At 44.9% G+C, this 14,144-nt stretch overlaps 1 protein-coding gene and 1 pseudogene across 1 annotated transcript in view; both read left to right on the top strand.

Annotated features, from left to right (window-relative positions):
• The first annotated feature begins 2,218 nt into the window (after nt 1-2,218).
• Nucleotides 2,219-2,360, top strand: LOC136130091 (small nucleolar RNA SNORA70; annotated as a pseudogene).
• A 7,375-nt stretch (nt 2,361-9,735) lies between these two features.
• SLC25A20 (solute carrier family 25 member 20) overlaps nt 9,736-14,144 on the top strand; it is a 32,116-nt gene continuing 27,707 nt past the window's right edge. The window contains exon 1 of the mRNA XM_065885309.1: nt 9,736-9,935. Coding sequence (XP_065741381.1) covers nt 9,831-9,935 — 105 coding nt within the window. The 5' untranslated portion in view covers nt 9,736-9,830. The remainder of the gene's footprint in view (nt 9,936-14,144) is intronic.

Consider the following 14,144-nt stretch of genomic DNA (forward strand, 5'->3'; position numbering starts at 1 on the left):
TGATCTGGGTCTTCTTTTTTTCTTGATGAGTCTGGCTAATGGTTTATCAAATTTTGTTTATCATATCAAAGAACCAGCTTTTAGTTTTATTGATCTTTGCTATCGTTTCCTTCATTTCTTTTTCATTTATTTCTGATCTGATCTTTATGATTTCTTTCCTTCTGCTAACTTTGGGGGGGTTTTTGTTGTTCTTCTTTCTCTAATTGCTTTAGGTGTAATGTTAGGTTGTTTATTTGAGATTTTTCTTGTTCCTTGAGGTAGGATTGTATTACTATAAACTTCCCTGTCAGAACTGTTTTTGCTACATCCCATAGGTTTTGGGCCACTGTGTTTTCATTGTCATTTGTTTCTAGGTATTTTTTGATTTCCTCTTTGATTTCCTCAGTGATCTCTTGGTTAATTAGTAGCGTATTGTTTAGCCTCCATGTGTTTGTATTTTTTACAGTTTTGTTTCCTGTAATTGATATCTAGTCTCATAGGGTTGTGGTTGGAAAATATACTTGATACTATTTCAATTTTCTTAAATTTACCAAGGCTTGATTTGTGACCCAAGATATGATCTATCCTGGAGAATGTTCCATGAGCTTGAGAAGAAATACACTTGAGAAGAAAGTGTATTCTGTTGTTTTTGGATGGAATGTCCTATAAACATAAATTAAGTCCATCTTGTTTAATGTGTCATTTAAAGCTCGTGTTTCCTTATTTATTTTCATTTTAGTTGATCTGTCCATTGGTGAAAGTAGGGTGTTAAAGTCCCCTACTATTATTGTGTTACTGTCAATTTCCCGTTTTATGGCTGTTAGCAGTTGCCTTATGTATTGAGGTGCTCCTATATTGGGTGCATATATATTTATAATTGTTATATCTTCTTCTTGGATTGATCCTTTGATCATTACGTAGTGTCCTTCCTTGTCTCTTGTAACATTCTTTATTTTAAAGTCTATTTTATCTGATATGAGTATTGCTACTCCAGCTTTCTTTTGATTTCCATTTTCATGGAATATATTTTTCCATCCCTTCACTTTCATTCTGTATGTGTCCCTAGGTCTGAAGTGGGTCTCTTGTAGACAGCATATATATGGGTCTTGTTTTTGTATCCATTCAGCAAGACTGTGTCTTTGGTTGGAGCATTTAATCCATTCACACTTAAGGTAGTTATCAATATGTATGTTCCTATTACCATCTTCTTAATTGTTTTTGGTTTGTTATTGTAGGTCTTTTCCTTCTCTTGTGTTTCCTGCCTAGAGAAGTTCCTTTAGCATTTGTTGTAAAGCTGGTATGGTGGTGCTGAATTCTCTTAGCTTTTGCTTGTCTGTAAAGGTTTTCTCCATCAAATCTGAATGAGATCCTTGCTGGGTAGAGTAATCTCGGCTGTAGTTTCTTCCCTTTCATCACTTTAAATATGTCCTGCCACTATTGGAAGACTCAATATTGTGAAAATGACTATACTACCCAAAGCAATCTACAGATTCAATGCAATCCTTATCAAATTACCAGTGGCATTTTTTACAGAACTAGAACAAAGAATCTTAAAATTTGTATGGAGACACAAAAGACCCCGAATAGCCAAAGAAGTCTTGAGGGAAAAAAAACGGAGCTGGAGGAATCAGACTCCCTGACTTCAGACTCTACTACAAAGCTACAGTAATCAAGACAATATAGTACTGGCACAAAAACAGGAATGTAGATCAATGGAACAGGATAGGAAGCCCAGAGATAAACCCACACAGCTATGGTCAACTAATCTGTGACAAAGGAGGCAAGGATACACAATGGAGAAAAGACAGTCTCTTCAATAAGCGGTGCTAGGAAAACTGGACAGCTACATGTAAAAGAAAGAAATTAGAACACTCCCTAACACCATACACAAAAATAAACTCAAAATGGATTAGAGACCTAAATGTAAGACCGGACACTATAAAACTCTTAGAGGAAAACATAGGAAGAACACTCTTTGACATAAATCACAGCAAGATATTTTTTGATCCACCTCCTAGAGTAATGGAAATAAAAATAAACAAATGGGACCTAATGAAACTTAAAAGCTTTTGCAAAGCAAAGGAAACTACAAACAAAAAGAAACAGGTTGTCTGAAAAGACAACCCTCAGAATGGGAGAAAATATTTGCAAATGAATTAACAGACAAAAGATTAATCTCTAAAATACATAAACAGCTCATGCAGCTCAATATTAAAAAAACAAACAACCCAATCCAAAAATGGGCAGAAGACCTAAATAGACATTTCTCCAAAGAAGATATACAGGGGCCCGGTGCACAATGGCTGCAAACAGCAGCCTCCTCAGTAGTGTATGCAGCCTGTTGCCTGTGTGGGTTGCCCTAAGGGACCTTGGAGACAGCCCTTTCCAGTGGACATTAATGACTAGCATGCTGTTCCCCAATGTAGGCTCCAGACAGGTATGCGTGGTGACTTTGGAAAGCCCCAGGGCACAGTGGCCAGGGTCCACATTGGCCAGGTCATAATGTCCATCTGCACCAAGCTGCACAACAAGGAGCATGTGATTGAGGCCCTCTGCAGGGCCAAGTCCAAGTTCCCTGGCCACCAGAATATCCACATCTCCAAGAAGCGGGGATTTACTAAGTTTAATGCAGATGAATTTGAAAACATGTTGGCAGAAAAGCAGCTCATTCCAGATGGGTGTGGGGTCAAGTACATGCTTAATCGTGGCCCCCTGGACAAATGGCGGGCCCTGCACTTGTGATAGGCTTAGCACCGCCCCCTCCCTACCCATGCCCACCAATAAACTCTACTTTCTTTTCCCTGAAAAAAAAAAAAAAAGACAAGAAGCACATGAAAAGCTGCTCAATATCACTAATTATTAGAGAAATGCAAATCAAAACTACAATGAGGTATCATCTCACACCAGTTAGAATGGGCATCATCAGAAAATCTACAAACAAATGCTGGAGAGAGTGTGGAGAAAAGGGAACCCTCTTGCACTGTTGATGGGAATGTAAATTGATACAGCCACTATGGAGAGCAGTATGGAGGTTCCTTAAAAAACTAAAAATAGAATTACCATATGACCCAACAATCCCACTACTGGGCATCTACCCAGAGAAAACCATAATTCAAAAAGATACATGCACCCCAATGTTCATTGCAGCACTATTTAAAATAGCCAGGTCATGGAAGCAACCTAAATGCCCATTGAAAGATGAATCGATAAAGAAGATGTGGTACATACATACAATGGAATATTAGTCATAAAAAGGAACAAAATTGGGGCTTCCCTGGTGGCACAGTGGTTGAGAGTTTGCCTGCTGATGCAGGGGACACGGGTTCGTGCCCCAGTCTGGGAGGATCCCGCGTGCCGCGGAGCGGCTGGGCCCGTGAGCCATGGCCACTGAGCCTGCGCGTCTGGAGCCTGTGCTCCGCAGCGGGAGAGGCCACAACAGTAAGAGGCTCGCATACCGCAAAAAAAAAAAAAAAAAAAGGAACAAAATTGGGTCATTTGTAGAGACATGGATGGATCTAGAGACTGTCATACAGAGTGAAGTAAGTCAGAAAGAGAAAAACAAATATCGTATATTAACGCATGTATGTGGAACCTAGAAAAATGGTACAGATGAACTGGTTTGCAGGGCAGAAATAGAGACACAGATGTAGAGAACAAACGTATGGACACCAAGGGGTGAAAGTGGCGGGGGTAGTGGTGGTGGTGGTGTGATGAATTGGGAGATTGGGATTGACATGTATACACTAACATGTATAAAATGGGTAACTAATAAGAACCTGCTGTATAAAAAAATAAATTCAAAAATTCGAAAAAAAAAGGAAATTGCTAATAAAAATAAATAATAAATAAATAAATATGTCCTGCCACTCCCTTCTGGCTTGCACAGTTTCTGCTGAAAGATCAGCTGTTAACTTTATGGGGATTCCCTTTTTTGTTATTTTTCCCTTGCTGCTTTTAATATTTTTTCTTTTTATTTAATTTTTGATAGTTTGATTAATATGTGTCTTGGCGTTTTTCTCCTTGGATTTATCCTGTATGGGACTCTTCCTGGACTTGTGCTTCCTGGACTTGATTGACTATTTCCTTTCCCATATTAGGGAAGTTTTCAACTATAATCTCTTCAAATATTTTCTCAATCGCTTTCTTTTTCTCTTCTTCTTCTGGGACCCCTATAATTTGAATATTGGTGGGCTGAATGTTGTCCCAGAGGTCTCTGAGACTGTTCTCAATTATTTTCATTCTTTTTTCTTTATTTTGCTCTGCAGTAGTTATTTCCACTATTTTATCTTCCAGGTCACTTACCCGTTTTTCTGCCTCAGTTATTCTGCTATTGATTCCTTCTAGAGAATTTTTAATTTCATTTATTGTGTTGTTCATCATTGTTTGTTTCCTCTTTACTTCTTCTAGGTCTTTGTTAAAACAATTTTTTGTATTTTCTCCATTCTATTTCCAAGATTTTGGATCGTCTTTACTATGATTACTCTGAATTCTTTTTCAGGTAGACTGCCTATTTCCTCTTCATTTGTTAGGTCTGGTGGGTTTTTACCTTGTTCCTTCATCTGCTGCGTAACTTACTGTGTTTGGGGTCTCCTTTTCACAGGCTGCTGGTTCGTAGTTCCCATTGTTTTTGGTATCTGCCCCCAGTGGGTCAGTTTGGTTCAGTGGCTTGTGTAGGCTTCCTGGTGGAGCAGACTGGTGCCTATGTTCTGGTGGATGAGGCTGGATCTTGTCTTTCTGGTGGCCAGGATCGAGTGTGGTGGTGAGTTTTGGGGTGTCTGTAAGCTTATTATGATTTTAGGCACCTCTCTGCTAATGGGTGGGGTTGTGTTCCTGTCTTGCTAGTTATTTGGCATGGGGTGTCCAGCACTAGAACTTGCTGGTCGTTGAGTGAAGCTGGGTCTTAGCATTGAGACGGAGATCTCTGGGAGAGCTCTCGCCAGTTGATATTACATGGGGCCTGGAGGTGCCTGGTGGTCAGGTGTCCTGAACTCAGCTCTCCCACCTCCGAGGCTCAGCCCTGACAGCCGGCTGGAGCACCAAGACCCTGTCAGCTACACGGCTCTAACATTATATCTAGTGGTAATGCAGACTAGAAGAGCTCTTCTGGAAACATTTGGCAGTTAAACATATACCTATCACATCTGGTTCCTAGGTACTTACTCAGGCTTAATTGTGAGAGGAGAGTGACTACCTCCTGCGCAGTAAGAAGGAATTTGGCAGGAGTTTGGGGATTGTTATATATCCTGTTTGTGTGGAGCTTACAAGAATCTGTGCATGTGTGGGAAATTCCCTGGCAGTCCAATGGTGAGGACTCCGCACTTTCACTGTTGAGGGTCCAGGTTTGATCTCTGGTTGGGGAACTCTGGAGAATCCAGCCTGGATGGGAATGGCCAGGCACCAGGGGCCACACACAAGTGGCTCTTCCTGGCAGAGGGCTCCAAAGGATAAGCGATGCTCATTGCAGCCCTCAGTGGATTGCAAAGGAGGACGGGGTTCAACTGGGAAAGCAGCGTTGTCACTCCCGGAGAAGACAACGGAGCGCCCTCAGGAGTTTTCTCTTCAATTCTCTGCTGTAGGCAGCCGAGCGGACTACTTCAAATCTTAAGTTTACAGTTTTATGTTCTTTTGCTTTTGGTTTTATTTTGTTTTTGGTAAGGAATGATGTTGAATACTACTGTTGCAGGTTGGACTTTCTGGAAGCAAATATTGAGATGGAGTTTGGGGAGCAAGATATTTATTAGGGACCAACATAAGTAAAGCGAAGCAGATTTATATATTTATTTTGTTTATTTATTGATTGGCTGTGTTGGATCTTCGTTGCTGAGTGCGGGCTTTCTTTAGTTGTGATGAGTGGGGGCTACTCTTTGTTGCGGTGCACGGGCTTCTCATTGCGGTGGCTTCTCTTGTTGCGGAGCACAGGCTCTAGGCGCACGGGCTTCAGTAGTTGTGGCACAGGGCTTCAGTAGTTGTAGCTCATAGGCTCTAGAGTGCAGGCTCAGTAGTTGTGGCGCACGGGCTTAGTTGCTTTGCAGCGTGTAGGATCTTCCCAGACCAGGGCTTGAACCCGTGTCCCCTGCACTGGCAGGCGGATTCTTAACCACTGTGCCACCAGGGAAGCCCAAGCAGGCGGATTCTTTTTTTTGTTTGTTTGTTTGTTTTTTTTTTTCAAGCAGGCGGATTCTTAACCACTGCACCACCAGGGAAGCCCGGGAAGCAGAATTAGGCAAAGGCAGAAGTTAAACTGTGTTGCAGCCCAATGAAGCTGCTGCCAACCTAGCAGAGAACACTGGAGTTAATATTGCCTGTCAGAGTGTCTAATACCAGGCCAGACTGGTCAAGCATTAAATCCCTACCTTGCTCAGTCACTGGGTGTGGGCTGTCTTGGGAAGGGTGTGACCTAAGGGGAGGCCCCTCTCATTCATGTTTGAGTCCTAGGGTCTAGGAACAAGGCTTCTCATATGAGGTCCAAGGATAGCTTCAGGTTCTCATGAAATTTATAGCAAACCTGGAGGTACATATGCATGTGTATGTTTTTCTGGGGAGAGGGTGCCAGGAATTCTCCACCCCCCAAATGGCTAAGAACCACAGGTTGGACAATGTCTAGCATATGGGCAACTTGGTATCCATCTCCTGCATCAGTGTGTTATGGAGTGGGGAGAGGAAGGATACTCTGTGCTGAAGGAGACAGGATATGTAAAAGCCTGGCTGTCGGCGGTGGAAGGTGAGTTAAGTAACAGGTCTGTGTGGTAAACCAGTAGAAGCTCAGTTTGCTCAGAGAGGAAGATACAGTCTAGGGAAAAATAAGGTTGAAGAAGTAAGGTAGCATAAAATTGTGAAAAACCTTGACTGCCCCTGAGCCACTTATATTTTATTCTGATGCAATGAGGAGCTGAAGAGGTTTTTTGGCCAGGGAATGACACATTCAGATTAAATTCAGATTAAATTTTTTCTTTTCTTTTCTTTTTGCGGTACACGGGCCTACTCACTGTTATGGCCTTTCCCATTGCGGAGCACAGGCTCCGGATGCACAGGCTCACGGGCCCATGGCTCACGGGCCCAGCCGCTCCGCGGCATGTGGGATCTTCCCGGACCGGGGCACGAACCCGCGTCCCCTACATCGGCAGGTGGACTCTCAACCACTACGCTACCAGGGAAGCCCATTCAGTTGAGTTTTATAGCTGTGTGTAAGGCTTATCAGATGAAGAAGCAGGAAGACCAATTGTTTAGTGGATTATCAGTTACCCTATGAGGATTTAATAGAAGCTGGTGAGCTTCAGTGGAGTCCACCTTCAAGTGTGTCGAGGTTTGCCAGGAGGATTTACCAGGTTTACCAGGAGGGTTTATCAGGAGGGCGGTTCTATAACAAACACCATCTCTTCCTGAAGCTGCAGATTGACTCTAAATTAGATCCTCTTCTGCAGCTGGAGTGCTACAAGTCACAAGTGAAGTAAACATGGTCCCATTACCATCGCCAATCCAGCGATGAGCACCAGGCTCAGTTAATGCCTTTACTGCCTCTCGTTGCACCACTGTAATTTTCCCTTAACTGGTCTCCCTGCTTCCATTCTCTCCCAAGACAAATTCATCCATCCAAAATAGATTTTCTAAAACAAACCTGATCATGTCAACACTGTGCTTAAAATTCTTCTATGGTTCCCCATCCCCATCTAGAAAAAGCCTGTAACACAGAGTAAACAGGCTTTTGGGCCTTGCCCCAGCCTCCTTGCCTTCCACTCCCCTTCCACTCCCCTGGTGCCTTCTGCACCAGTCAGGCCCACTCACTTCCTGATCCCAATCCCGATCCTGTCACTAATCTATCCACCCCTAGCATACATGGTGCATTCTCCTTATTCTAGGCTTCCTGCTAGCCTGGGAGTGCCTACAGAGGAGGACTGTTGTTAGGTTAGCTTGGCAGTGAGGTTCCTGCTGTAGATAGGGGTATGTTTATTGTTCACAGCTTTTTTTAAAATAAATTTATTTATTTATTTACTTTTGGCTGTTTTGGGTCTTCATTGCTAGCCGCGGGCTTTCTCTAGTGCAGTGAGTGGAGGCTACTCTTCATTGTGCTGTGCGGGCTTCTCATTGCGGTGGCTTCTATTGTTGGGGAGCATGGGCTCTAGGCGCGCAGGCTTCAGCAGTTGTGGCACGTGGGCTCAGTAGTTGTGGCTTGCGGGCTTTAGAGCGCAGGCTCAGTAGTTGCTGTGCACAGGTTTAGTTGCTCCACGGTATGTGGGATCTTCCTGGACCAGGGCTCAAACCCGTGTCCCCTGCATTGGCAGGCAGATTCCCAACCACTGCACCACCAGGGAAGCCCTGTTTACAGCTTTTTAATTTGATAAATTACAAACATACAGAAATGATGAAAGAGTAATATAGTGAATACCTGAATACCGTCCACCTAGAGTCAATAAGTCAAAAACATTAGCATCATCCTTAACTCCTCTCTTATGTACCTTATATTCTGTTCATTAACAATTCCTCGGCTTCCCTGGTGACGCAGTGGTTAAGAATCTGCCTGCCAATGCAGGAGACATGGGTTCGAGCCCTGGTTCAGGAAGATCCCACATGCCGCAGAGCAACTAAGCCCATGCGCCACATCTACTGAGCCTGTGCTTACAGCCCGTGAGCCACAACTACTGAAGCCCGCGCTCCTAAAGCCCATGCTCCACAACAAGAGAAGCCACCACTATGAGAAGCCCATGCGCCACAATGAAGACCCAACACATCCAAAAATAAATAAGTAAAAGTAAATTTAAAAAAAACACAAAAAACAATTCCTTTAACTTTTTCCTTCAGAATATATCCAGAATCCAAACATGTCTCACCATCTGCTGTGCTGTGCTCTGATGGAGTCCAGCATCTGTGACCATGACCTTTAGCCTCCTCAAGGCTCCCTGCTTCGTAGTCTACCCTCAACCCGCAGAAAGAGGGATTCTATTAACTCATAAGTCAGACTATGTCAATCCCCTGCTCAGAACCCCAGAATAGCTCCCATCTACTTCAGAGAAGAGACTGATGTCCTTACAGTGGCACACAAAGCCCCGCTTGATATGCCAACATTACCTCCATATCTTCCTAACTCTGCTCTAGCCACAAAGGCCCCCAGGTGGTTCCTCAAACAGGCCAGGCACAGGCCATCTCATGGCTTTTGCATTCTTTTCTTTTGCCTGGAAGATCTCTCCCCCTCCCCCCATATCTATGGATATATCACTTCCTCAGCTTCTCAGTTCTTGAATCCAGTCACCTTCTCAGTGAAACTGTCCTTTACTCACCTAATGAAAATTGCAAATTCCTTGCCCCCCAATACTCTCTAATCCTTTTTCCAGATTTATTTTTCTTCATAGCAGTTATCACAACTTGATACACTATGCATTTTTCACTTATTTATCTTTGTTATGGTCTGTAAGCTCCACAAGAACAGGGACCTATGTGTTGTGCTAACAGCTGTGCCTCCAGCACCTGGAAGGGCGCCTGTCACATAGCAGAGCGCAATCGACTTCTGCGGAGCGAGTGGAGGAACGGGAGCTTAAGGGAGGAAACACTCAAGTCCGGGAAGACTTCCTGGAGGAGTAAGTCCACCACCCGCCGCCACTCCCAAACACCGCCCACGAGGCATCCGGGCCCGCCCCGCTCCCTTAAGCCACGCCCATGGAGGCGGGCTGCGGCCGGAAGCACCTCCCCTCGGCGGAAGCCGGGCCTGGCAGGCGGTCTAGGCCCTCCTCCCGACCTGCCCCGGGCTCATGCCCCTCCCACCCGAAAGTGGGTGAAAGGTCGGCGGCGCTGCCACCGCGGCTGGGGCAGTGGAGCGGTGCTCCTGGGAGCCGACAGGCACGGCGACTGACGGACGTACCATGGCAGACCAGGCGAAGCCCATTAGCCCGCTCAAGAACCTGCTGGCCGGCGGCTTTGGAGGCATGTGCCTGGTGTTCGTGGGGCACCCACTGGACACGGTCAAGGTGCGAGAATGCTGGGGCGCGGGCTGGAGGGAGGAAGCCCGGGCAGGGCGCGGAAAGTAGGGTCTCCCGCGAGGCTCGGTCTGGGATAGAAGCGGAGTCCGTGGGAGCTTCCATGAGAAGTCTAGGGAATCTCCCTTTCGGGGGTCGGGGAAACTGTTCCTGCACCCCAGAGAGCTGGACGTTGCAAAGTGAGCAGCCTCTAACCGCCCACCAAGGGCTCTTGATTTAAAAAAAAAGTTCTCTGTTCGGAAGCCTATTCTGATCTGGCGCCACTTCTTTGAGGATGGTAAAGAAAGAGCACCGCCCCAAAGCTCTGACTTCTGAAAACCCTAACATTATCAGCAAGGTTGAAAAAGGCATCTGTAAATCCCGCTTCAGGAAGAGAGCTAAAGACTGAGGCAAGGTTATTCCAGACATGTATTTTGACACATTCCTCTGGGCCCAGAGTGCTCCATCACTATCTCCTTTGAACCTTTCTTGACCATCTTCAGCCTGTCACCGCATGTTAGCCTGAGAGGCCTCCTGTGGGAAGCGATGATATCCTCACTGACTGAGCTCCTTCCAGGGAAAGCAAGTGATCAGCTTTCCCAGGGCAAGGCTGATCCCCACAACAACCTGGTGAGGAAGCCGTGGTCAGATTGAGGCTCCAGGAAGGGGGAAACTCATCAGAGCTTGTTCCCTGCTTATCCTCACATTATGCATCAACTCTTTCCCCTGCAACACTTTCAGCAAGACCTTGCTGGAGACCAGAGTCCATACCCTGTGACTTAGCATTCAAAGCTTCATCCTAGTTTTCTATGGTTATTTCTGCACACACTTGGAGGAAATTGACAGATCATGGCCAGGGTGAGCCTGTAGGGAGCAGGCATGAACCCTGTGTAGGAGACTTATTGGAATGTTGGATTGGGTTTCCTCCACAGGGAAATTGCTTTGGGGACATTCTCCAGGCAAGTTTGGGCAGCAAGCTCTTTGCTGCCTTTCATCTAGGAGAGGATCTGGGGTCATTCTATCACAGGACCAGGATTAAAGCAACTGGGCTGGTTTGGGCACTGTGAAACACAAAATCAGATGTTTATTCAGTAATTGGTAAATGCCATGTGTGTTAGGGCTTCCCAGACAGTGGTCGTTCTAAGCAGCACTGATGTAAGGGAGAAGAATTGTCTGGCCTCTCTACTCTTGGTCTTGTTAGTTCTAGGCAGCTGGAGCCTCTCTTTAAAGAAAAACGAAACCCTGTTGCTCCCTAATACAAATGTTGCTCCTACCTCCATATCCTCTTGTCCTTCCTCCCCAATCAGATGTCATTCCCAGGAAGGGCCCGAGGACCTCTATACTGAAATGGAAATGACTGAAAATGCTCACTGCATTTCTTTTTTTTTTTTTTTTTGCGGTACGCGGGCCTCTCACTGTTGTGGCCTCTCCCGTTGCGGAGCACAGGCTCCGGACGCGCAGACCCAGTGGCCATGGCTCACAGGCCCAGCCACTCCGAGGCATGTGTGATCTTCCCGGACCGGGGCATAAACCCACGTCCCCTGCATGGGCAGGCGGACTCTCAAGCCACTGCATTTTTAATAGCCAGAAAGTCCCCTTTTAGCTTAAGCCAAAACCACAAATTGCCCACTACTGTCCTTTTGACCTCTAAGAGCCAGGTGGCCTCCAATCAAAGCTTGGTCTAGAGGCACTTTCAGAGGTCCGAGGCGACTAACTGTGGTCTGGGAAGGCAAGAGGTGTAGCACTTCAGTTTGGAAAGGCTTTATGGCACGTGATGAAGGGCTGGCTGAGTTCTGACTGGAGAAGTAGGGGGACCCAGACATTCTGGGTAGGGGGAAGGCAGGAGTGAAGGTGGATATAGGCTTGATAGTGGGAGCAGGCTGTAAAATAAGACCAGCCGTGGAGGACTTTAATGTTCTTGCTGGGCCTGGGTGGCGGATGTCATGATAAGACATGTGAGATTTATACAAAATCACAAAATGGTATCAGTCAGAAGTTTTGGTCTATTTCTCTCTCTACTAACTTGGACAGGTTGTGCCTGACCATGGAGGATCTGAAGACCAAATAAGGGATTTTGGATGCAAAGCAGCGGGAGCCTCTAGACATTTCTACTGTTGTGTCCCATAAACTCCTCAGATATGCATGTCACCTCCATTGCCTAGAGAGTGAGTTCCTTAGTATGGGACATAAGGCCTTAACAAAATCAAGAATGAGAAATTTAAAGTACTAGAGGAACAGCATGATGAAATGGTGTCTTGGAAAAGTTAGTATGATAGCAACCTGAGAAGAATTAGGAAGCAGAACTCAGAGCAGGAAAAATAGCAAGGAAAAAGACTGCAGAAGTATATAACTGGGTGTATCAGTTATCTCTGGTGGTGTAACAACTTATCCCAAAACATAGTGGCTTAAAACAACAACAATAGGGACTTCCCTGGTGGTCCAGTGGTTGGGACTCTGTACTTCCACTGCGGGGGCCACGGTTCCATCCCTCGTCAGGGAGCTAGGATCCTGCATGCCGCACAGCATGGCCAAAAAATAATAATAATAACAAGTGTTATTATTAGGCGAAGATGTGGAGACCTCAGAACTCTTGTGCACTGTTGTTGGGAATGTAAAATTGTATAGTGACTGTGGAAAACAGTATGCCAGTTCCTCAAAAAATTAAAAATAGGATTACTATATGATCCAGCAATTCCATTTCTGGATATATACCCAAAAGAATTGAAAGCAGGGTCTTGAAGAGATATTTGTACACCCCTGTTCATAGCAGCATTATTCACAATAGCTGAAACATGGGAGCAACCCAAGTGTCCACAAATGGAAGAATGAATAAGGAAAATGTGGCATATACATACAATGGGGTGTTATTCAGCCTTAAAAAGAAGGAAATTCTGGGGCTTCCCTGGTGGCGCAGTGGTTGAGAGTCCACCTGCCAATGCAGGGGACACGGGTTCGTGCTCCGGTCCGGGAAGATCCCACATACTGCGGAGCGGCTGGGCCCGTGAGCCATGGCCACTGAGCCTGCGCTTCGCAATGGGAGAGGCCACAACAGTGAGAGGCCCGTGTAAAGCAAAAAAAAAAGAAGGAAATTCTGACCTTGCAACCACATGGATGAATACTGTAAACATTAGGCTAAGTGAATTAATTTACTAATTAATAAACGAATTCAGTTTTATAAGGCAGAAAGAATTCTGGATGGTGGTGACAGTTGCACAACGTTATGAATGTATTTAATATTACTGAACTGTACACTTAAAAATGGTTGAGATGGTAAATTTTATGTGTATTTTATGACAGTAAAAAAAAAAAAAAAACAACCCAAACTGGGGGGATTTCCCTGGTGGTCCAGTGGTTAAGACTCTGTGCCTCCACTGCAGGGGGCGCAGGTTCGATCCCTGGTCAGGGAACTTCCGCATGCCATGCAGTGTGGCCAAAAAAATAAAGAAATAAAAAATAAAATAGTTAAGGAAAAAAATGGGCAAAGGATCTGAATAGACATTTCTCCAAAGAAGATATACAAATGGCAATAAACACATGAAAAATATTCCACATCATTATCCATCATGAAAATGTAAATAAAAATCACAGTGAGATACCACCTGACACCCACTATGATGGCTATAATTGAAAATAAATAAATAACAGGTGATGGGATGTGGAGAAACTGGAACATTCATACAATGCTCTTTGGAAAACAGTCTGGCAGTTCCTGAAAAGGTTAAACATAGAGTTAGCATATGACCCAGCAATTCTCCTGTGATGGTTAATTTTATGTGTCAACTGGGCTGTGGGGTGTTCAGATATTGGTCAAACATTGTTCTGGGTGTATCTGTGAGGGTGTTTTTGGATGAGATTAGCATTTAAGGTAGACTAAGTAAAGTAGATTGCCCTCCCTAATGTGGGTGGCCCTGTTCCAGTCAGTTGAAGGCCTCAATAGAACAAAAAGCTGAAACTCCTCCCTCCTGACTAAGCTGGGACATTGGTCTTTTCCTGCCTTTGGACTCAAACTGAAGCATTGGCTCTTCTTAGGTCTTGAGGCTGCCAGCTTTTTTTTTTTTTAACACCTGTATTGGAGTATAATTGCTTTACAATGTTGTGTTAGTTTATCTGCCAGCTTTTGAACTGGGACTTGAACCATCAGCTCTCCTGGTTCTCAGGTCTTCAGACTTGAACTATCCTATTGACTTTCTTGGGTCTCCAGCTTACTGATTGCAGGTCTTA

The sequence above is a fragment of the Phocoena phocoena genome, chromosome 10, assembly GCF_963924675.1.
Source record: "Phocoena phocoena chromosome 10, mPhoPho1.1, whole genome shotgun sequence".
NCBI classification, from domain to species: Eukaryota; Metazoa; Chordata; class Mammalia; order Artiodactyla; family Phocoenidae; genus Phocoena; species Phocoena phocoena.